Genomic DNA, 24,773 nt, shown 5'->3' on the forward strand with positions numbered 1-24,773 from the left:
TTTCCAGAAGTCCACAATGACTTAGGACAGTGCTAGGCGGAGGCCAGCTCAAGAGGCTGATGCTGTATATCTTTGGGAAGCAGGAGAAAATTCCTTGGCCTTTAGAAACACAATGAATTCTTAGAAAGGCTGGTCTTCCAAGCATGCACATTGCAAAGTGCACTCTTATCTTTGAATGACAGAGACAAGCTACACTCTTAACTCACATAATAGCTGAGCCTCCTTCCTGAAAATTGAAGAACTCTTCCTGGAGTATTCATGAGTCCAATTGTGAGAAGAGTTATGGAGGAAACTTCCAAGTTATTTAGATTGGGCACTGCAAATAGAGATATAGTTTTTTCCTTCTGAGTGTGAATGAAATCTCAAATGAGCACATGTAAGTAGATAGCATGTTGTCAATGGTAGATTTTGGTTTTGGCTGCTCTTGTCTTTAAATTTTATATCAGCACTTTATTAAAGTGAGCCGCTTTGTACTTGCTATGATTCTTGATTCTTTCTTGTTAGCCCTGACTATGAGATACTTTTTCTTACCTCTTCATTAAAGCCAAATGAACTGCTTATTTTCCCCAATCACTATTAAGTAATAAAATAACAGTATCTTGTTTTAGGTGCCAGGAAGTCTCATCAATGTGACTAGACTAATCTTTACACAAATATCTCCAATGTCCAACTTCTTTAAGATTTCAAATCTCATTTCTACTCCTGCCTTGACACATACGTCTGGAAACCATGTTACTGGATTTGCTTTTTAAGACCTGTCCTCACTCCTGAATACAGGACTATACTTCAATTTTTTTTGACACAGTAACTAACACATACAGTTCTTATTTTGACTGGCAAAATGAGTAAAGTTTTATTTCTTCTTCAAAACCCTACTTTCATTAGTGAATTGGAATTGAATTCAGGGGACCAAATTGCTGGTAGTAAGACTTTATTTTGTTCTCATCCAGTGCCACACATTTTGTTTAAGAAGTCCCATGTCTCCTATGTCATCTATATTTTGTGTTTTATTTTGGTGATATATAATGAAAATAAATGTCTGTGCCAGTACTTGAACTCGAGGTCTAAGTGCTGTCCCTTGGTTTTTTAACTCTCCCAACTTGAGCCACTGGCTTTTGGCTGGTTGACTGGAGATAAGAATCTCATAGGCTTTTCCTGCCTGGGCTGGCTTTGAACCTTGATCTCAGATCTCAGCCTTCTGTATCGTTAGCATTACAGGCATGAGCCCGTGGGACTCAGCTAAGGAAAAAAAAATATGTTTCCCAAAGCAAATGCCCAAGTCTAAGAGAGAGGAGAGCAAAGAAGTAACACGGAAAGATGTGAGTCTTGAAGAACTGGCTTTCACCTGGGCAGGTGGGTCAAGGTGCAATGTGCTTCTTGTGCTTGCTTCTTTGAGGGAAAGGGATGAAGCTTTTGGTAGATCTTTACCAGGAGGAAGAGCAGGAACATGGAACTTACAGCCAGAAGACTTAGACTCAAGTATGTCTCCATCCCCTTTTTTCAGGCAGCCACTCACAGGTGTTTATTCTCTATCTGTGTAAAGGTGGTAATAATAACCATCTCCCAGGATTTCCATCAGTGATATATGGAGAACCGCAGTCCTCTGAGACAGGTACCATTACCTCCCTGCCTTCCCATGGCCAGAACCGTGTAGTGATATTTGCCTGAAGATAGTAAAACTAATTTGAAAGTCAAACCTCCCTCCTCTCCTGCTGGGGAGAAGGGCAATTGGAAAAATAACACCTTTGCCCCTCTAGTCAAGCATGTCGATTTCCATTTTTGGGTTCAGTTGCTCTCTTTGTGCAGATGCACACACAGGAGTTGGAAATGCCCCCAGCTAGCAAATTCCTTACACGAAAGGGATTCTTTTGATTTTGATAGTCAGGTATTTTTTGGCATGCTTCGTCTCCGTAAGACACGCTATAAATCACTCAAGTCTTTGATTTGAACCCAAGATCTAATCAGCTATAAAACAAAAACTTGTGGTGGCTGAGAGACATAATTAAATTTTGATTAATCTGGTATCTCTACTTGGTGTCCCCAAGCAATGCTAACCTCCTTACAAAATGATTTATTGCCTCACATGTCAGCTTGGGAAATACGTAAGTTTCCAACTAAAGGGAATTTCACAAGGCAACAGACCCCCACATTTCCTCCAGGCACACTGAAGTCCTTCTGCTTTTATTTCATGATTTTCCATTTTCTGACCTCAGGTTTTGAGTTTCTTTTTCTTGAACATCTATTGAATAAAACCTTGACTCTTTATGGTGTAATTTGCCAAGATGTTTTGGTAAACTTCACCTAATCTGTTACTGACTGACATGCTTTTTCTTTCTGCCATCAAACAAAAGGAACGCTATGTTTTGATTATGCTGTGACATTTACCTTGTACATAACAGATGAATCCTGTGATTTCTCTAAGCACTTTCTTTGTTAGCAATGTGGTCTCATTTCTAAGTAGGGAATTTGGATAATCAAGAATGTCATAATCCTCAGACTGCAGACCAGACCAGCACCATTGATACCACCAAAAACTTGCTAGAATTAAAAAAACTTCAGAAGTCACTGCAAATATACTGTTAGAACCTCAGTACTCAGAGTCAGAAAAGCTCTCCCAGGTGCTCTGATACATGCATCCCGAAGTCTGGGCTATGGGATGATAAACCATCAGAACGCTAAAATTTGTGGTATAGAATGATGAAAAGAACATATGAAGCAACATGTTATAACAACATTGGTGCTCCAAAAAGTTAGGTGGTAGGTGGCTGTAATTCCCAATCACCTCATATGCACTTTATGAATAACTAGAACTGAGGAACTGGAAGGTGGCAAATCAGAAGCGACAAAGATGGAGTTATTACTAGCCCTGATTTGATATAGTTTATATTAATATATACACTGAAATAGCACACTACACCCAGTGAAAAGGTATCTTACTAACCAAGACTTCCAAACATTTTAGGAAGGCTGAACTACCCTGATTTTGTAAATATCCACTGTCGATGTGTATTGAGGTATCACATGGTACCTCACAAACCTACAGAGATTAAATTAAAAAAATAAACACAGAGAAAAAGAAAATCACCCTAAGACCCCTGTCTCTTCTATATGCTCCAGGCTTAGGACCACGGATGTGGAAGCCATGGCTTCACAGAGTCCTGTGCTGGCCCCTCCCCCCTTCATGCCCCCCTTTTCCCAGTGCTTTTCTGCAGGACTGTGAGCTCACTTTCCTAAGGAATTACACCCTTTGAGTTCTCCCCCTGAATCTACCATATTTCAGTTAACACACTTATGTACACTTGGATACCGCCTGGAAATTGAGCTTTTCTTAGAGAAGTATGAGTTTCACAATGATTTGCCGTGTACCCCATACCCTCTCACAGACACAGCCCATCTCCTATAGAGTAGCACATTGACTGTCACTGATGACCCACTACACACCGTAATCACCCAAAGCCCTTAGCTGACATCAGGGTCACTCTGGCTGCTGTACCGTCTGTGGACTTGTGCACATTTCACGGCATTACTGGCGGCTGTTCTACCACGCAGAGAATGCTCAGTGCCCTCCTTCCCACGCAGAGAATGCTCAGCGCCCTCCATCCACCCTCTGTGTTCTGTTCATCCACCCCTACTAAAAAAAATGAAGATAAAGGAAGATAAAGGCATTTCTTCCACCTGTGGAAATGAAGAAATGATCCATTTTGTCACAAATCCTAGACAGTAGGCAACACGTACAACAAAACAGGAGAGAGAAAGAGGGAGCATGTCAGAAGCGTCTTTTATCTGGAATTCGTGCTTAGTCCATCGTTTCTTGTGAAGGAACGCCTGGGGAAGAAAGCAAACATCCTTACACGTATGTCGGTCTTCCCTCAGGAGCTCCGGGCGGGGTCTCCCCGCAACCAGGCCGAAGGGAGAACCATCGCCTCGTCTCTTACGGACTTTGAAGCTGAGCTGACTCAGTCATGGCTACATGAGGATCTGCGGGGCCTGCCCAGGCAGTTCCCCAGGTCTGAACCTGATGAGCAGCGATTCCCTCACCCGCTACACGACGCAGGTCCTCTAGCTGGAGAGGCAGAACTCGACTGAGCTCCGAGGTGATGACAGCAATGTGCTTCGTAAGGAAGTAGTCTCCTGAGAGCACCTGTCAGGAAAAGCTCAATCCTCCCTTTTTAGTCGTTTTCCTGGTCTACTGCACCTCTGACAAGCTTCTGATCAGAGTCTGGTGGGGACGAGACAGTCGGGGGAAAGAGGGCCTCTGAGCACCTGCTGGGCTGAGGAGCTTCTTTCCAGATATCACTTTAGCCATATAGATGTCTCCATGGATACAGCAAAGCATCTCAGGAAATCCTCTAGATGTGGACCTCCATTCTAACAGAGAACAGGCTTGGGATTTGGTGAGACAATTGTTTTAGAACTCAGTGCTTCTCAAATGTGAGAGATCCTTCCACTGTCTGTTCCTTTCTGCGGCTCCTGGCTTCCACGCTGAGCAGCAAGAGGGTTTCCAGATGGATCCCGACACTCTCCCAGCAGACCTCAGGCACCAGCAGTACAAGGAAATGACCTCACGGCGAGCAAACTCCTCAGCCTCACTCCCAGAAATCCATTCTGAATGCTGAGGATCTGCTCACCATTTTGACCTTAAAAAAATTACCTGTGGGGCTGGGAAGGTGGCTCAGTGCTAGAGCGCTTGCCTTGCATGCATGAGGCCCTGGGTTTGCTTCCTCAGTACCACATAAGCAGAAAAACAAACATAAAAAACAAAACAGAAGTGGCGTTGTGGCTCAAGTGGTAGAGCGCTCACCTTGAGCCAAAGAGCTGAGGGACAGCGCCCAGGCCCAGAGTTCAGGCCCCATGACTGACTAAAAAAAAAACAAACAAAAATCCTGTATCTCCTATGACCACCTTTTCTGTCCTGTGAGAGCACACAAGCCATAATGAGAACATGAGACGTGTCTGTCGCCGCCAAAGCAAAGTTCATGGAATCCAGTGCCTTGAAGAACAAAGTCCAGCCCTCCAGCTCCAATGGCAGATGTCCCTTTCCATAGGTGTTTATTTCTTATGTACTCTTTTGCCTTCAATTCTGTAAGGGGGATCGTTAAACTATGGGCACTTCAACAGAAATAAATAACAGATGTGAAAAAATCAAGATGTAAGTAGTTCAAATAAATAAAACCAAGAGTGAGTGGAGTCGCCAGACCGCAGTGTGGAAAACACAGTGGCTACTGGGACCTGGATTTGGTTTGAGCGGGGAAACATGAAACCCAGACACAGAAGTGGCTAAGAGAGCCACAGTTTTGAGAAGGGGCGAAGGCGTGTCTCCAGTGGAGGGAACTGCCACGTTCATGTTGCATTGAATTGCAATGTGAGAAGAACGTTCCCGAAACGGGCTCATAGAAGGATTCTCAGGCCCGTTCTTTCTGCGTGCACCTGGCCTGAAGTTTGACACGACCTACTGTTCCCAGGCCCCCGTGATGGGGGGAAGTGTTCTCATCTCTCCCCAAAGTCCTAATAGAACACGTTATTGCACACCGCACACAAGGCAAGAGCAACAGAAAATTCTGAAAATTAGGTAGCTTAGCAATAGGAAACCAAATTTTAAAAGTGCCCTCCTGCAGTATCTTCAGGGATGGAAATATCTGATTATCTTCAGGTACTATAGCTTCTTCCCTCACACATAGCATGAATGAAACCAGAACAATAATTGACCCAAGACATTTGCAGAGTAGCCTGTCCTTTAAACCACCACATTGTGCTACCTCGTTGCTAAAAAAGTGTATTCCTGACCATGTTTTATGGTGCTTCCACAGTTCCACATATCCGGGAGACTGAGGCAGGAGGTTTGTAAGTTTGAGGGCAGCCTGGTTAATTTAGGGAGATCCTTTCTAAAAAAAAAATAGGAAAGTATGGAGAGTTCTCACCTACTGACATGCTCCAAGACCTTGACTAGTACTAAAAAAACAAACAAACAAACAAATCTTACAAAAAGCTGAATGGTTATCATCAGGAATTCTTATTTAACGTGCTAAATTGGTCCATGAACTTCTGTCTGTATAATCCAAGAAGTTGAGGAACTTCTGCAAGTGCAGGAGACCTTCGGAGCTTAGACGTTTGGCTTTGCCTTCATGCCTGCATTGACCCTGGTCTCCATTGTGCTAAATCCCTTTCCTCGTGATCTTCCTTTTCTCTGTGTCTCAGCATGCTAGGCATTGTATGTAAGTTCAAGAGCAGCCTCCAACCCAAGCTATGATGTAAACATTCCATCTACCTTATTGCAGATAGAATAAGCTGATTTTATTGAAAGGTAAGAGGAATACCCTTGTCCAGATGGTTTTCAGTGATACTAGGACATTAGACGGTACAATGGGAACAAAACTGCATTGCGCTTACTGTGTGGTGGGGTGTCCCTGATAGTGTTCTTCCAGTAGTCAGTTCAAGAGAAAGATGGCAGCTGCCCTTACTTTGCATTGAAGAAAGATTATACATCCTTCTTAATTGCCACCTTTCCTTTTTTATGGAGTCTGTGTGAATTATTGTCTGTTTCATCATTTGTAATCAGTCTGAAACAGATGCTGAAGGTTAGTTTAAAATGATATGTGTCTCTTATAACAACTTGCAATATGCTCTCCAAGGTTTATTTACCTTCCACAATCCAGAAACTCAGCCCTAGGGACTTTATTCTTAAAAGCAGATTGAGGTAAGTTAAACCTGATGAATGTGACTTTTATTTTTAGAGAGCATGTGGCAAGTTCTTCTAGGGCCTGTTCGGCCTGCTTTGAGGGGTATTCGCCTTAATGTCTGCGTTTAACAAGCGTCCACTTCCTTGCTATCTGAGCTGAAGCATTCTGTCTACTATTTGCTCTCAGGAGTTTGGTGACTAAATGGGTGCCAATCCCAGCGTGGGGGTACTTGTAAAAACAAAACTAGTATTTACGAGAATCATATTAACAGCCTCAATTTCAAGCCATGCTGGTAAGATGTTAAGTGTCGTGTGCACATGTTTTGTGCTGTCTTCTGGGGAGAGCTGGAGGCCTGGAATTCAGGACAGAAGCTGCCTCTGGCTGACAGGTGTTCTTACTTCTTGCAGAGCAAACAGCGCACACAGTGAGCAGCGGAGCTCACCAGCTCATTCTCTACATGCACTGGGGTAAGTACTGGAGCCATCCCAGTACCATGGGCGAAGAGAGCTGGAACCCAAACCAGCATGGCAGATCTCATTTCTCGTTGGTTTAACTAAATGTGAGTTGCAACAAAGAAAAGACTAGGAGAAAGTATATGACAAGAAAAGGAAGAAAATTTGTAAAATACAACAACAGGATCACACAATCCACCTGTAAATCGCCAAAGCATAACCATCAATAATAGATGAAGTTATGAAAACAAAGTCATTTTTTATTTTTGTTGGTCGTGGGTCTTGAACTCTGGGCCTGGGTGCTGTCCAGGACAAAAAAGTAAAACATTTCCAAGGCTCTACACCTTTTCCTATTGTCTGTGCCCACGACAGGCAAACAAACTTAAAAAGACAATAATATAGATAAATGGGTATGGGTACTACAAAGAATATTAGGTGCATTGAAGTGCTATTATTATTATTGTTATATTATTATTATTTATTTTTTGTTGGTTATGGGGCTTGAACCCTGGGCCTGGGCACTGTTCCTCAGCTCTTCAGTTCAAGGCTAGTGTTCTACAACTTGATCAGTGCCACTTCTGGTTTTCTGGTGGTTTATTGGAGAGAAGAGTCTCACAGACTTTCCTGCCCAGGCTGGCTTTGAACCATGATCCTGAGATCTCAGCCTCCTGAGTAGCTAGGATTACAGTCATGAGCCACCAGCGCCTGGCTACAAAGTCCAATTTTTTTTCTTATTTTTTAAAAATTTTTATTTATTTTTTATTGTGAAAATACTGTACAGAGGGGTTACAATTACATGGGCAAGATAATGAATACATTTCTTAACAAGCATTGTAGCCTTCTCCTTTGTTTCCCCTTCCCATCCCTTCTCAGCCTTCCCCCACTCCCCCCACCCAACCCCCCCCAAAGTTGTAAAGTTCGTTTTTGACATGAGAACTTGTACTTCTCATTGTTGCAGCGGGTCCACTTGTATCTCTTGGCTCATGCTTGTAACCCTAGCTACTCAGGAGGCTGAGATTGAGGAATGTTATGTTTATTTCTATCTATAAATCTATCTAGCTATCTTATGAATCTATGATCTATCTATCTATCCATCTACCTATATTACTCTATCTGATTCTCTACCTACATGAATCTGTATCACTCTGACAACATCTGTCTATTATCTATCTATCTATCTATCTATCTATCTATCTATCTATCTATCATCATCATCATCATCATCATCATCATCATCATCATTATCATCATCTATGTTTCTATCATCATCTATCTGAAAAAGAAGGGAGGAAGACAGGAAGTTAAGTTTGTTCCAAGTGCCCTGTGAGCATGTGTGGAAGCACCACAACAATCCCCCTCCTGTTACAAATCTGTCTTAAAGATTTGAAAGGAAAGGAGAGGTAATAAGCATGCTTTGGAACACAGCGAAGTCCCTCCCTCTGCAGCTGTCACTGTGAGTGTGCTGTCTGTGTGAGGGGCTAAGACTTCCTCCTAGCATTTCACACTGTTCTTATCTCCATCCACCAGACATCTGAACTGCAAACTGTTGACTGTCAGCTAAAGGGAGCAGGCTATTTCTGTGGGTGTTTTAAGTAGCTCTAATTTTCTGCTTCAACTGAAATTGGATGCCATTTTTCAAATATATGTAAATATGCGAACACAAAACAAACCCAAGCACTGACAAAATAAGAATAAATAAAATCACCTTTCAAAGGAGAGTTTTTCGCAGGGGAAGGATGTCATGTGGGCAAACTTGTGCTTAAGCGGCATAGCAATATGTTACATATATAAAAATTCATGAAGGAGGTTTAGTAAATGAGTCTCACAATAACAGTGACATGAAAAATCACTTGAATGAAGATGAAATCCCAGATTAAGGTGGCAAATGTTCAAGTAAATCACTATCTTCTCTGACAAGGGAGTTCCTAGGGAGGCTTTAGCGTGCTGTGTGCATTCAGTTCCCTGATGCCCTTCCCATGAGGGAGCTGGTGTCAAGAAGAAAGCCCCCAGAAAGACTGAACCGACTCAGCAAACAAGCAAGGAATCCGAAAGAACAAACAAGCCAGAAACACATTACGTTCACACCTTAAACTTTTCCCAGGTAGTGTGAACATAGCCACACAATCTGCTTTGTAAAATGTGCCTAAGAGAACTCTTATTCCAAAGCTAGATTCCTCTGAATGGTGCAGCCTTTTCGCCTTTACTTTTCTTCTCTTACCATTAACATCTTTGATCCTGCAGAGCAGCATTTTACCAAGCAGAAAGTCAGGTAAGTGAGCTATTGTGTTGCCAAACCTAACATATGTGCCTGTCTTACCTACCCTCTGCCTCCCCCTCCCCCCGCTTCTCAGCACAGTAGGAGCTGTGAAGAACAGTAGCCACTGTATGGACACCTTTATTTTATAGGTAAGGGCTCTGAGTGTGAGAGCTGCGCTTTGCAGGTTGCATGGTTAGACCACAGGAGACAAGACCTCACCCCACTCCGACTGATCTCATTCAGTCGCCTCCCTAGCTTAGTGATAGCTACCATACAGCAAGGAGACTTGTCTTTCCCTCAGTTTCCCAGATCACCAGACAAGGATGTGTATGTTCCACATGACGCTACAGCTCAGGTGGACCTAATGAAGGGAGGTGTAGCGTGCACGCACCGCACATCAACCCCCTGCGCCCTTTGCCGTCTACACGCTCTTCCAGTTCTCTCTCTGAAACCCTCCGGTCTGCTGTGGTGTTGGTTAGTTGATGTTACAATGTTGTTTGCAGCATTCTGTTTTCTATGATCCAGTTCAATTCCATTGACTGTGATGTTTTGTGTTTTTTTGGAAAAAGATTTCAAATGAACTCAATTCTCTATGACATTTTCTATGCACATGTCACTGGATAGCTGTTATTATATGAGATTGTGCACATACAGGGCTTAATTCAGCACCAGGAAAGCAAATATAAACACCGGTGACACTTTCCAGTGCTTTTCCCTCTTCTAGGAATCTAAAGGCTTGGGGCTTTTTCATGATGTTTAAGATGTAGAGCAGGAGTTCTTATAACACTTAAAACTTGCAGAATGGTGGAAAGATTAATATATTTTATAGTTTAATTGAAACATCTCAAACATTAAGACCAGTAACAGGCACAGAACAAATAATTCTAAATGAACCAAGGGAGGCATGTGAGCAGTGGAACCATTCAGCAAGATAACTCAGGAGTCCAGCTGTGATGATTGCAGCTCAAGCTCACAAATGAAGCAGCTGCTCAGGATGGCAAAGCTGAAACTCAGGAAGAGACAAGTCTGATCAAGAAAGGTCGCTCGTAAGGGGTCTTTTCCTTCACAATACCAAGATAAAGAGCTCTGTGGCACTGATTCCATTATGAGGAATTAAAATGAATCCCAACTCCCGTCAGAAAGATCATTCTGCTAATTGGGACTGAATTTTTTCATGGTTGATATTTAAGAAGAACGAAATCATGCTGTTCCCCCCAAACCATAGGTTCATTGACTTCAAACCACCATGGATTTCAGACAATTTTTCCATCATTGTTGTTCATTGTAATATTAATTTTTTTAAAGAAGGGAGATACTGCTTTTAAAGCTTACCTATGTAAATCAGATGGTTTAGAAAGCTCTTGCCTTGAGGTAACTCAGGAAGTAATTATCAGATTTGCTAAGTTTATTTGCTTTCTCTGTGTTAATTAAAGTCCTGTTCTTAATTAAAAAGAAAAAATTTATTTTTAATAAATTCTCCTAAACTAGGGTGTCATCTATAATGCATATCATTATAAAAGGTAATGTATTCAACAATGCAGCCCAGAGAAGTGTAATGGTAAATGTCACAAGGTCATTTTCAATTTTCTAGTACTGAAGTCACATTAATATGAGACTAAAGTAACTTAATAACATATTTTACTGGGTCCAGTATTATTTCAGTATGCAATTAGCTTAAAAAGGTTCATGAGTTGTTTTACTTTCCTTGTCCTAATTTTCCCAAATATGACTTTGGGGAAGTCACACATGGTTAGTGTCTCCCAGGAAACACAGAACATGGTGAGAGGGGAGGAAGTTTTGCACTCAGAAAATTCTAGGTATAAGTCTTGCTTCAGGAGTGACACACAAAAGAAATTAAAGGATTTCTGAGTTCTGATTTCCCAGCAACTATGAAATAAGAATAGCATAGTTTAAACATGTTTGTGAAAGTTATAAATTATACATATATACATATTAAAATACTTCTAAATGCATTTGTATTTATCTACCATCCATCTGTCTATCTATCATCTATCTATCTATCCCTCCCTTCCACCTGCTTACCTTCCTATCTATCATCTATCTGTCATTTATCAGCTATCAGCTATTCTACTATGTTGGGCAATCAGGAGCTACTACTTTCTGAGAAAACTGAGGTTTCAGTGTTCAAAACCATTTTTTTTTATTAACTGTCATTGCTAGTCACATCTTCACTGTACGCCTTTGAAACTGCAGGAAAACTCTGAGCTTAACTTTCTTCACTGAGAAGCCAATATTACACTGACGTAGGAAATGAAGCCTATGGTGGTGGAACATCTGAAAGGTGACCTCATTAGCACACAGTAAGAGAGATAATACTGGTGTCACTTCTCATTGAATGTGCATTTATCATGAGACAGCTCACTTTCACCATCAGAGGTCAGAAGGAGATGACAGATGATGCATTCCTTTCAAGGAATATTATCTTTACCAAAAGTCACACAATGCCTTGGTCATAAAATTCATCCGAGAATAAATTAAACCATTCCCACGCTCTGTGAAAATTAAATTTCCTCTTGGTTTCAATTCACATGTTCACTCTAATCATACAGTCTGGATGAAGAAGTTGGAGTTCTGGCTCCCACTAGGAATATAAAAATGGAGACGTGTTTGGATTTCTCTGGAAGAAAGGGATGGACTTGTGGATCTGTGGATGCCACAAGCAGACCCTGGAGAAAGAGGGCCAAGGGTTTAGTGGGAAAAGAAAACCAAAGGAAGGACCATTTCTTGTCACATGGGAGTACCAGTTGGCTTAGTTCACATCGTAGAATGACGAAAGCATTCAACAGATTGGAGTATCGGATGGTACATTTTAAACCTTGAGGAATGCTCAGTTAATAATTTCATTTAGTGAGAAATAGGTAGGGATAAGCATTAAGTGAATTATAGTAAATATTGCTCGATTGGTCCTTACTACCTGGATAGTTAACACGGCGAAGTTGGGAGGATTGTGATTTTGTGAGGCTATTAAGGCAGATAATATATTTTACAAAATTCTATTGCAGTTATATTGGAATAATAAGTTAAAGAAAAATGATTTCTGCTGTTGCTTTGTTTTGTTTGTTAATGGATTTTTATCAGAGTCTGCCAGGGGAAATTAAACATGAAGAGCTTGTGAGAACAGAGCTCTTATGACTCAGTCACTTTCCCAAAAGTCCCAACTCGTAACCCCATCGCATTAGGCACTGAGATCCCACATGCTTAAAAGAGCCCAGCCGTCTTGTCATAACTCCTTCGTGTCTTCTATATACCTCTTGTACAAATTCCTATTCCTAGGAGATAAGTGAAATCACTGAGATCACTAGCCAAGCAGTCATGTCAACCATTCACACCCAGAGTGCTTCTTCACTGACATCTGACATCTTAATTGTTTTGAGAAAACATCTCAGCTAGCCCATCGTGATTGGCTTAACTTGCAAGATCACTTTCTCCTTCCATGACTTGCAGGGTTCTTCCTGTCTTACACAATCTCCAGACTGACTTGCCTGGTGTTTGTGCTAATTTACATTCCCACCAACAGTGTAAGAGGATAACTTCCCTACCACCTTCCCCAAATCCTCATCAGCATTCTTGTTTATTTTCCTGATGGTGGCTACTCCAATCGACATGGGGGAATCTCAATTTTACTACACCTATCTTAAATTGTGGTTTTAAGGTGCTCAGTTTTTGAAGTGGTTTTGACATTGTTTATAAAAGCAGATAACAAAAAATATAAGCCAACATTCTTTCAAAAACAGTAAACCCAATATATTTTTTCTCTATTCAATATAAGCTGGTACCTTGATTCCTTCTCTCTAACTCAGTTCTGAATAGGAAACAATGAGTAGTAGTAGACAAAAGCCAATATAACATTTTCGTTGTTAATCCAAGCTAAGTTGAAAGTTGTATGGGAGCCAAGTGAGTTTCACAGTAGTTCATCGCCAAATAGTGAGAATTATTCTCCCTGGCAAGGGAACCAGGACAAATACCTGGAGGGAACATCTTGGGTCATTTTCATGGTAGGTGTGGGTAGAAGAGAGTGGGTGAGCAGGCTTGTCTCCAAGAGGCGCAAAGAATGGTTTGTTCTTCCCAAATTACCAGTCAGATGAATCACTAATCTGGGTTGGGTGAGGTCTATTGAAGGGAGAGTTCAGGAGTTACACTAATTCACTCCTTCTACAAAAGAGGACAGACTAGGAGAACATAAAAAGAATTTTCCTTTTCACAGTGAAAATTGATATGAATAAGAAGTGATGGAACTGAAAAGCTTGTGAAAATAATATACAAATATTTTCAAATTGTCTTAATTTTTATTACTGATTATAATTTTAAAAACAATGAATCTCATTAAGGCTTTTACATATGTGTATACAATCTCTTTCATAGTCTCTTTTTCCCTTCCTTCCTTCCTTCCTTCCTTCCTTCTTTCTCCCCTTTTGTTTTCATGGTGTTTGGTCATTATTAAGAAAGTTAATAATAACAGATGCTGACAGGGAAATAGCCAAAAGTGAACATTATTACACTGTTGGTGGGAATGTAAACTTGTTCAACCTCTCTGGAAAGCAGTATAGAGGTTCACAAAAAACTAAATATAGAGCTTCCTATGATCCAGCAATCCACTTCTGGACATTTATCCAATAGACCACAAACAATGCCACACTAAAGTTATCAGAACAACCATGTTCATTGCAGCACTATTTACCATAGCCACAATATGGAATCCTCCCAGATGCCTCTCAGCAGATGAATGGATCAAGAAAAATGTGGTATATATACACAATGGAATTCTATGCTTCCATCAGAAAGAAACATATAGTACCATTCATAAGGAAATTAATAGACAGAAAAAATTATACTAAGCAAAGTAAGCCAAATCTGAAGAAATATGGCTTTCCTCATTTGTTGTAACTAGAAAGTTACAAGTATAAATCTACAAGTAAACACACTGGATTGTAAAATACAAAAAATATACTTGGATATGAGAAATTATACAGGTTTCTAGACTTCACACAGTGAGACCAAACGAGGATATTTTTAGGAGAAGATTACAAAGGCTCAATAGCTATGTGCATATGATCATAAAATGATGTTTATCAAAATGATCTCCAAGAAATGGAAACAAGAGGTTTTTTGTTATTGTGCTTTTCCCCCTCCTTTTTTGCTGTTTTTTTTATTTCTTTACTTTTTGTTCTGTATATAAGTTTATCTGTTTGGAGGAGCATAAAGAAGAGCACAGAAATAAATGGTGAGACAAATTGTGAACAAATGCAGCAGTGATACTCACTAGTCACTACATTGAAAATGAACTATGTAACTTGTGGTGAAGGGAATTGGGTAGGGAAAAGCTGGGAGAAAATGGGGAAGAGGTGACCCTATTAAAAAAGAACAATAAAAACAATAACAATAAAAATGACTTCAATTTTACATAGAGAAAACATGTGACATTTGTTTTTCTGAGTAGAAGACGAGATAGTAAGAACAATTTGGCTTTGAAATGGGTTTTTCTAGTACTAAGAAAATGTAATCATACATACTTAAGGAGATGAGTTCCTGGGACCATTTAAGAAACTGACAGTGTAGCTACTATCTACATTATAAGCTAATAATATGAAAGCAAGAATTGCAAGTCATTACTCAACAGAAAAGCTACATAGACTTTATGGAAGAAGGAACACAACAATGACAGGACATATTACAAAGGTATCTACACCTTGTGAAAATGGAGGTAGGGCAACTTCTATATGCTTAAGTGATGCTATGCCTTTAAAGAAAAGTTGATCTCTGCTTGCAAACATTTCACATGGTAATTCTGCCCTTGATTTTCATCAGCTCTTAGATCAACAAGCAAAACCCTTTCTTTCCCTCTTTTCATTTGAGAACTGCAGTTTATTAAGTGTCTTGGCCCAAACTATATAGTTAGATCCCCCTAAAAAATAGAAAATACTAACATAAAAATTCTAGAAACATTGAGATGAAATAGGAAAGGACAAATATCTTCCAATGATAGAAAGTAAAAACGAAGAACTTGAATAATGAGTAAACGTTATGAAATACTGTATATACAGTATTGTGTATTATATATACAATGAAATAAGTTGGAAACACATTGGAGCTATAACAAAAGAAAATAAATGAATAAACACAAAGCAGAGGGGCCTGTTCACTATGTAGATGTTTACTAAATCTGGAGTCTCAGAATTTCTTTTTGCCCATGTTTGATTTTCAAGCAAAACCCTTCCACGCTGTAGGTTTATTTAACACATCATAGGTTTATGTAACTTCCCACAGTGGTGTTTTACTCAACAATATTATTATAATTCATCATGTCAATGACTGTTCTGATCATTCTCTCACTCCCTTATGGTCAAGTGGGAATGCAACATTACTAACAAGGCGTATAGTTGCAAAGGATAGCAAAGGACCAACTATTTTCAGCTCGACTCTTACTTTTATTGTCCCCAGGTCAAACATTAAAAAGTAGCCAGTGAAGGATTCATTAGTAGTGTTAAAAAAGAAAGCAAGAATGACTGGGCCTGCTGACTAACTCCGGAACCCAGGAGCAATTATCAGATGACCTTCTAGATGTCCGGACCACCATGAGCCATACAGGATGGGGATGAATGTCCTGAAAGGGATGAGATAGAAAAAGAAAAATTGTTATGGGCTGAAGGCATAGATTCTATCCCCCAGTCTGTGGGCATTGAGCCCCGGAAGAGCTATACGGTAGCTGGGAAGGATGAGCATGTGTTCCTGTGTACTGAGCATCTTCTGTGTGTTGCATCATTAGCACACCCCATGTGCACTTTGATTGAAATAATTTAGATTTACTTGGATTCCTAGGTACATTTCTACTTTCCCAGCTTTTCCACTTCATAACCATCGACATTATGCTTCCAGGCTGTGAGAGTCTGTGCTGCTGTTTCATGTGAGATATGAACACATGGTCTCCCTATGCAAAAACATTGATCTTCCTCTTCACCTTCAACGCCCTGTCCAGCCCCATCTCCTCAACAGAACAAGGTTCCAGCCCACGCAGCAAAAGCACATTTTCTTTGAAAAGTGGAATAATGATTTGATGAGTATCACTCACCTGGCCAGAAAACCTAAGGCAAGAAAGAAGTTTCCTTCCTAACCATGAGCCAGTTTATGTGATTTCAAGTACACGGGAATAGGTTTGTTGTTTGGCAACAAGCTAGAAAGCAGACGGTATTAAAAAGCCCCCCAAGACCTTCAAGCAGTGATTCTCAATCTTGTCTTCAACTCGAATGAATGCTCAGGGGAGTCTTTAAGTCACGGGATGGATGTTCAGGTACACAGTAGTTCGATTAAATCAAAAGTTCTGAGAGAAGAATTGGAATAAGTAGTCCTCACAGATTTCAGCTGGTGTCAACGGGTGCCCAAGGCTGATATCAGCTGCTCCGAGGGCCTCACAGGGGAGGGAGGAGGAGAGAATCGCATTGTCTGCGTGCCCGATGTGCCCACAGCACTGGAAACAAGCCTGAGGATCTTTTACTCCCGTAGCCTGTTAATCATGTGGTCTCTCGAGGGGCCACGTAACAGGATTTGTTGACTTGGCAAGAGGCACTGCTATGGCTTCTGGGGAAAAATCAAGCCTACCTCAGCCTCACAAAGAGAATCTATAAACGCGTTGCCTAGTCTGAATTTTAAACACATGTTCCTTATTTTAAATCAGAAATGGTTTACCGGAGCCTGATAAATCTAAATCTGTGACTACCAGGAAGATGGTTCCATAATGAACTTCTTGAACAATTACCTGAACACTGCATAGACATCTGTCATCGCAAGTGTCTGGGGGTTTCATTCGTCCTCTGTTTTCCGCAATTATTTAAATGATTTCCCTGGAAACAGGGTGATATCAGGTAGAATCTTGATGAATATTCGAGTGTTCATTGCATTGGAGGCATGCATATGAGAATCACAAATTAATCAGGGTTGTTCCTTTCAATCGGTCTCAATATAATGGAAATGGCCAGTGTAAAGTAAGAAAGACAAAATGCATTGAGGAGCATTCAGGAATTCTACAAAGCCACCTTATGAATCCGATGACTTACATGCAAAAGAGGATGAGGATTACTAATCTTAGTTATTCAACACTAGTTTTTTCCTAATAACTAATTCAGAAATGTGTAAGGAAAATCGGAGAAATATCACCAGCAGTCTTGTCATTCACATGAAAACATGCATTTCACGCACATGCATATGTGTACGAATATAGTGTGTGGATTATATACTATGTTTGAGATACTTGCATGTGTCCTTTACACAAGTGTGTAAGTCTCACACTTATATAGACACACGTATATGTACATACATAGTATATTTAAAAACATGTATTTTGTGTATTACACATATAAAAACATTTTTATATGTACCAAAATATATTTGTTATTATAGGAGAGGAAATAAATAATGGCATAATTCCTCTCTTCATGTTCTTAATTCTTTGAGAAGATGAAGGCTCTAGCAAGGCCTTTATTAGTGGTAAAGACTACATTAAAGAACATAGCTTTGTCTGAGAATCAAAGGAATCATCTAACAGAAGTTGAGAATAAGAATGATGCAGAGCTGCAGGGAATTCTGGACAGAGGCTACCTGAGCTTTGTAGCATAACTCTAGAGAAGCAGAGTTGATCATGAATGCTCTGTAAATAGTCTCGCTCCCAAGGAGAAGAAGAGTTGGAGTTAAAATGAGTATGCCATGTCTAGGCTATACAAGTTTACTGTATACATGTAAATTTTCCATAACATATGCATAACTATATCACATAGAACGTGAACTGCATCTACAATTGTAAAAACTTGATGATCTGGAGACTTAGCTGAGTACAAAGTAAATTCTTGAGAAGTTAGCTATATTAATTTAAAAGCAACTTACATTTGTACCTATTCTATCAGAAGTTTTGCAGTAACACTTACAGGCAATGAATTATAGACTAACTATAACATGAATAAAGACATGAATTCATGGATTCCATCAACAAAGTTGTCCTAATCTTATATAGACACCTTCTGTAAGTATTAAACTTCTATGGAGAAATTAAGGTTGGAACAACTGATACCACTTACAAGTAAGTCCAAGAAAATTCCAAACTTGGAATTCCTTGGAATTTTGGGTGTAAGTTAGAGTCCAAAAGTTATCCTCACGGTTATTAATTTCTTTTGGTTGGTTGTGAGGCTTGAACTCAGGACTTGAATGTTATCCCTGAGCTTTTATTTGCTCAAGGCTGATGCGATACCATTTTGAGCCACAGCTCTACTTCCTGTTTTCTGGTGGTTGAGTGGAAATAGGAATCTCACAGACTTTCCTGCCTGAGCTGGCTTCAAATTGTGATCTTCAGATCTCAGCCTACTGAGTAGCTAGGATTCCAGGCATGAGCCTCTGGCGCCTGGGTCTTTCCTAACTTTTTAATCTGTTTAGATTGGTTAGAAGAGTCCAGGGTCCCTGAATGGGGTTAATTTCCTTCCGAAACTGAAGCCTGGAAATGATCCAAGTCTGCCAGAGTCTCAGAAACCCTTAATTCAGTCTTGAAAACCATGTTTAATCTAACAGAACTCTCTAATAGGACTCACAAGCTGCAAGACAAACCCTACCCTTCAGGACCGCAATCCAGACCTCATGTATGGATTGTAGAGGCTCTCTGTAGTCTGAGCCAGGGAGGTGAGTGAAGGAAGGGGAGAATCCTAATTCCCATGTAGCTAGTTTACTGGCCAATCTACCTTTCTGGAATCCACAACTCATGGAGATAATATATAGGGACCTCCTAGCGAATGACAGACACTGGCAACATACCCTACTTCAGGGAGAGCAGGAATCTCTGTCTCTGTGTCCATCAGACTGTCCTCCACCCGAGGACAGCCTTGAAACAGCTCTCTCTTCCTTGTGAACATGCCAGCAGCTTCTTCACCAGGTGTGGAGTGGATTTTATTTCTGGCTCATCTGACTTTAAACAAACCTCTTGACTTCCATTTCCTCTGGAGCACTTCAGCTCTGAAGATGAGCTCCACTAAATAGTACTGACTTCAAGGGAGCTGTCAAGCACACACTTGGGTGGCTGTGTACGTCGGCCCTCTTCTTTCGCCTCTTGAAAAGGAATTGCTATGGTCTGAAAATACCCTGCTTTCCACCTCAGAGCCAGCGGAAAAAGTGCCCTGGGAAGAGTTCTGAGCTGCAGCTGCTCTGCAGGCTGTGCAGGCTGGTGCTCGTAGGGAGGGTCAGTACTGCAGTCATGTGCATCCCTAGGTCTACTGCAACTGCTCTATTTTCCATCCCATAAATTTCATGAGCACAGTGGTACCCACGTGCCCAGCTACCACAATTAACATTTTGAGACTTCCATACCTTTTATGGTTTTTCTACTCGTGAGCCCTTAAACCAGACATGCAATTTAAGATTGAGTTTCTCCACAGCTTCAGCCTCTACCCTGAATATCAGAGGGAATAGCATCTACTGTGCCCCACCCCACCCCGATGAGAGAGCCTAGAAGCTCCCAGGGCTCTTTGGCTCATGAATAACTGTGCTGATTACTGTATGTGCTGCAGGTAATATCCCCTCTTTAACCTAACCAGGACACCAGGCCAGGCTGTGCACCTATCGTATAAACTATCTCAGCCTGAGGCTGTAGCACCTGCCAAAGACACTCCCTTTGTTAACATTCAAGGTCAAACTGCAGCAGTCTGCACGCGGAGACCATCTGTGCTGGCCAGGTCTGGGCCTTCGGCCCTCTCTCTTCAGAAAGTCATCTGGGGTTAGAACCACAAAGTCAAAAATACCTAATGACTAATGCTTAAGGACTCAGTATGTGCCCCGTAGTTAAAAGCTAATTATACACAGCAAACCTTACTTGGCCTCATGCAGATGCCACAAATCACCGATGTCAAACTCCCTCCCCAGATGCTAGGCCTAAGGCTTTACCAGGGGTCGTATTCATTACACCTGCAATTGGCTTTCCAAAGCCACTTGTCTCTTGCCTTGTTTCCCAGTGCACTAGGTGATTGTGCAGAATATGGATTGAAATACACAGATACAAACATATAAATATATAGAGAGACACACATATATATACACACACACATATATTTCCTTTTTTTCTTTTAATAAGATTTGTATCATAGGAGACATCAGGACACTGCATCCTTAATAGATTGTAAATGCCTCATCTATATTTGCTCACATAAAGCTATAAAACGAATCAATTGGTTTCTAGGTTAATATGTAATACATAAACTGTTGAGTCAATATTGGTACTATTTAGCATTAGTCACTGCTCATTACCTGCAAAAGAAAAAAAGACCCTCAAAATTATTTCATCCACATGAAGAATTTAATCATTCATGGAACCAAAAAATCCTAGTAGAGACAAACACCGAAGAAACCATGACCGGTGATAGCTCTCCTTGGACCTGTTTTGTTCCCGTCCACCACCCAAATCGCACTTTCTTTGTGTTTAGCTTTCCTCAGCCTGGCAGACATATTTGGCTAGCTAACCGACCATGTTGCATGCCCAGAGAAAATGGTGGATACGTGGAGACTCCAGTGGAGGATATGGAAGATATGTCCCGTGGGAGGATATGGGCTCTGCTCCACCAGCTCTTGAACAACATGCCTCCAGGTTTCATTCATGACTGATGCTCACTTCCCTGGGGCATGTCATGGTTCTGGCCACCCCAAGGGCAGGGGTACTTACCCAGCAGCCCTCACACACCCACCAAAGTCTCCCATCCTGCCGAGCCATTGTTCAGGAATGGGAAGACAGCTACAATTTTCCCAAGACACAGCAGGCTCTACAGAATGAAGAGCCTAACAATTCAAGGGCAGATGGGGCTATCTGGGCTCGCTGTTTCAGAGGCGCCCGCTGAAGAGAGAGAACCTTGGTGGAAGGGGCTGGAGGAGCAGAGCTGCTCATCTTGTGGTGGTTCAAAAGCAAAGGGAGAGAAGGTAGGGGAGAAAGGAGATGGACAGAGAAAGAAGGGGTGAGAAGCCCAAGACAAGATCTAGCTAGCTTCCTAAGCGATTGGAGTCCACCTGGCCTGCTGCTGGTATGCACAAATGTCCACCAGCTTTTCTTCCACTGGTCATTTGTGAATAGACATTCATGACTTTTCCATGAGAAGAGTCTTTAAAAGACAAAAACATGGGTACTAGCATTCGATAGCTAAATAAAACAGTATTTGAGAAGAAATGGGCTGGAAAGACAAATTCAGGTTTATTTAATAGAGATTAGTGGAGGAAATAGGAAGGATTAAAGAAATTAATCTTTAAAATGGCTCCAGAGATGGATGATGAACAGACACTTGCAATAAAAACAACAGCAAGTTCAGTTGAAGCCTGAACTGAAACGTCAGTTGGTCATATATTTGATCTCATGATTTATTTCTATTCACCCTTTATCCTGCTGGAGCAGGAAAGGACCCTATTCTGAGGCTTCTGGGGGAGGGGCATAAGGAGTTTGATTAATTAGGGGACCACGCAGGAGGAGGTGGGCAGGGCAGGGCAGGACAGGGAAGGGAAGGGAACCGAACGTTTTTGAGGAAATGATGAAAAGTGATTAGCCAAGAAAAACAAATACTCTGCACTGCTGGAAAGGCTGGGGTGCCTGTATAATTCTATCATCCTGGAAATCTAAAGTAAGAGCATTTGTCAAAAGGGACAACATTTTGCACACTTAAATATTTCTTATTAACCCCATTAACTACTTCAGTGGAAGTAAGAGCAACCTGTTCTACATGAAAAGTCTTTCGAATGCATTGATACCTTGAACTCTTACATAATTGAAAGCAATTAAGTTGGCATATAAAAGCCATTGTTGAGCCCGGCACCAGTGACTCACGCCTGTAATCCTAGCTACTCAGGAGGCTGAGATCTGAGGATTGCAGTTCAAAGCCAGCCGGGGCAGGAAAGTCCAGGAAACTCTTATCTCCAATAAACCACTTATGAAACCGAAGTGGCGCTGTGGCTCAAATGGTAGAGCACTAGCTTTGAGCTGAAGAGCTGAGGGACAGCGCCCAGGCCCAGAGTTCAAGCCCCACGACTGACAAAAAAAACCAAAAAACCAAAAAAAAGCCACTGTCATATAAGAGTTTGGCTGGAAATGGATGAAATAAACTCTGAATTGTCTAATTATTTAATGTATTTTGGTGAATTCACTGACTAGTGAAATAAATGACAGGTAACAAAACTGACTTCAAAAGTTCACATTAACATAGACCTTCAAGGTGTTCTCAAAAGTCTACAATTGCCTGGTGTCTGCTGGTCAGCTCTCAGACAGAGCACTGTCTAGTCCCTGACCTTCTATAAAGAAGACTAAATATTAAATCAACAGTTTGTGTCTTATCTATAACACAGCAGTTCCATATCCCAATTATCAGTTTTAGGGTACAAATTGCAATCTAGCTACTATAATTATTTCATTTGCTTCTACTGTGACCTTCATAACCGTTTTGTACTAGTGAGTGCTGCTACTTATAGGTTCCAGATTCAGCTAAAATAAAGGCCCAATGTTAACGTGCTCTTCATTAGGCTAATGGGAATTGGCCGCAAACTTATGTCCTCTTAGAAGATACCAAAATGGTTTTTAGCAAATTAGGTTCGAAGCATCCTTGTGAGCCTGGCGCAGCCGTTTTAAAGCACACAGTTGTTAGACATGGCCCTGAAGCCCTGCTGGTAAATCAATAGCCTAACAATTTTATTTTCTGTCTTTTATCCCCAAGTATTGAAGTGCTGTCCTTAAGAAAGAACCTTCGGAGAGACCATTCTTTCAGACCTGCAGAGCAGAGGACTGTATTATTGATCTATTTATTAAGAGAGAGATAAGACCTAAAAACGGTGAGTATCGAGCTTACGTTTTATTTTCTGTGCTCAGTGAACATGAACAAAATAGAATAAAACCACAGTAGCAAACCTCATTCCTTACATTAAATATAACTTGCCCTTTTCCGTGGCTACTATAATTACACTACAGTTGTGATAGACAAAATGCCAATGAATAATTACTGCATTATGTATGAAAGACAATTGAAAAATTACTGGATGTGGAATCCAACGGCTGGGTTGAGATTTTCCTTGCGTGGCTGCCAATAGACTGCTTTCTTTTCCTGAGCTTCGTTTTAAAATTGTCCTGAAAAATCAGATGAGGTCATCCTGCAAAGTACCTGCCGTTTAGTCTGACAAATGCTCCACAATCATTGGTGCACTCTGTGGGAGAGAGAAGTTTGAAGCAGATTCTTCCTGTTGCTCTGTAGCCCATGTGTAACAACCCTGGTGTCTACATGCCAATGACATATTATTCTCTGATGCCACACGTAGGCTGTACTTCCAACTCCACCTGACCATGTGACAAAAGAGGGAGAGTGTGAATTTCTTTGTTTTCTTACTGCAATGTCTAAAGTCACCATTCACCTAGAAAGATGCTATTTTCTTTATTAATGATGTCTCAACAAATAAAATGTTAAAAATAAATTGCTGGGAAAGATAGTGCAAAATGAAACTTAGCAGGTGGAAGATCAAGTAGAATCAAGCTCTTGACCACGTCATAAAAATGGTTTGACCTAATAGGTTGGAGGTAAATAGAGGTACATTATTTGGGACATGCAAATGTGCATGCATACATACACAATCATATATATATATATATATATATATATATATATATACATCCTTAATGGTGTGTTCACATCTTCTTTCCAGTGTCCTTTTAGAAATGTCATGAATAAATAAATAGTTTTTTCCATTTAAAAACTACATCTTTTTTCTCCCTTAGAGATGTGCTGGGTTTTGAACTTATGGCCTTATGTTCTCTAAGTAGATGTTATACCACTTGAGTCATACCCCAGCCCTAAATTCAAATTTTGAGTCAGAAATTAGAAACAAAATAGCAGCTCACATATGAGTGGAGAGAGTTGAAAGATCATAGCCACGTCGGAACTGGCAAAGCTAGCTACTGCTGCATTTCGTGGCCAACGGAGTGTGATGGCTTCTATCACATCTTCGTGATTAACTCAGTCAAAACCTTCCTGTAATTATTTTTTGTCATTGTTTGTTTCTTTGTTTGTGCACCTACTATCAGACAGCAAAGTCCTTTTCTATTCCAAAGCTTTGCCAGGTGACTTGCAGTGAAATACGTTCTGTCAGGTCTCCTAACAAATCCTTATGGAGCCTCCAGGGCCCAGGTTCACATCCTGCAGCCGGTGTTTCTTTTCTCCCTTCTTCCTATTCCTACCAACAAAGTGTCCCTGCTAGGTGACCCAGCAGTCTTCAGAATATTAAAACTGAAGATCTGTCTGCGAGCTCCCTGAAGTTGGGGACCTTGAAGTCCTGTCCCATAGCACTATGCCAGCACACAGAGCACACATGAAGCAAGTTCGGTTGGTGTCA

General features: G+C 40.9%; 1 protein-coding gene across 1 annotated transcript in view; it reads right to left on the bottom strand.

Moving 5' to 3' along the window:
* Positions 1 to 15,908: 15,908 nt before the first annotated feature.
* Positions 15,909 to 24,773, bottom strand: part of Inpp4b (inositol polyphosphate-4-phosphatase type II B) — a 338,999-nt gene continuing 330,134 nt past the window's right edge. The window contains exon 25 of the mRNA XM_070022124.1: positions 15,909 to 16,008. Coding sequence (XP_069878225.1) covers positions 15,924 to 16,008 — 85 coding nt within the window. The 3' untranslated portion in view covers positions 15,909 to 15,923. The remainder of the gene's footprint in view (positions 16,009 to 24,773) is intronic.

This window comes from Dipodomys merriami, unplaced genomic scaffold, assembly GCF_024711535.1.
Source record: "Dipodomys merriami isolate MVZ:Mamm:240054 unplaced genomic scaffold, mDipMer1.0.p SCAF_15, whole genome shotgun sequence".
NCBI classification, from domain to species: domain Eukaryota; kingdom Metazoa; phylum Chordata; class Mammalia; order Rodentia; family Heteromyidae; genus Dipodomys; species Dipodomys merriami.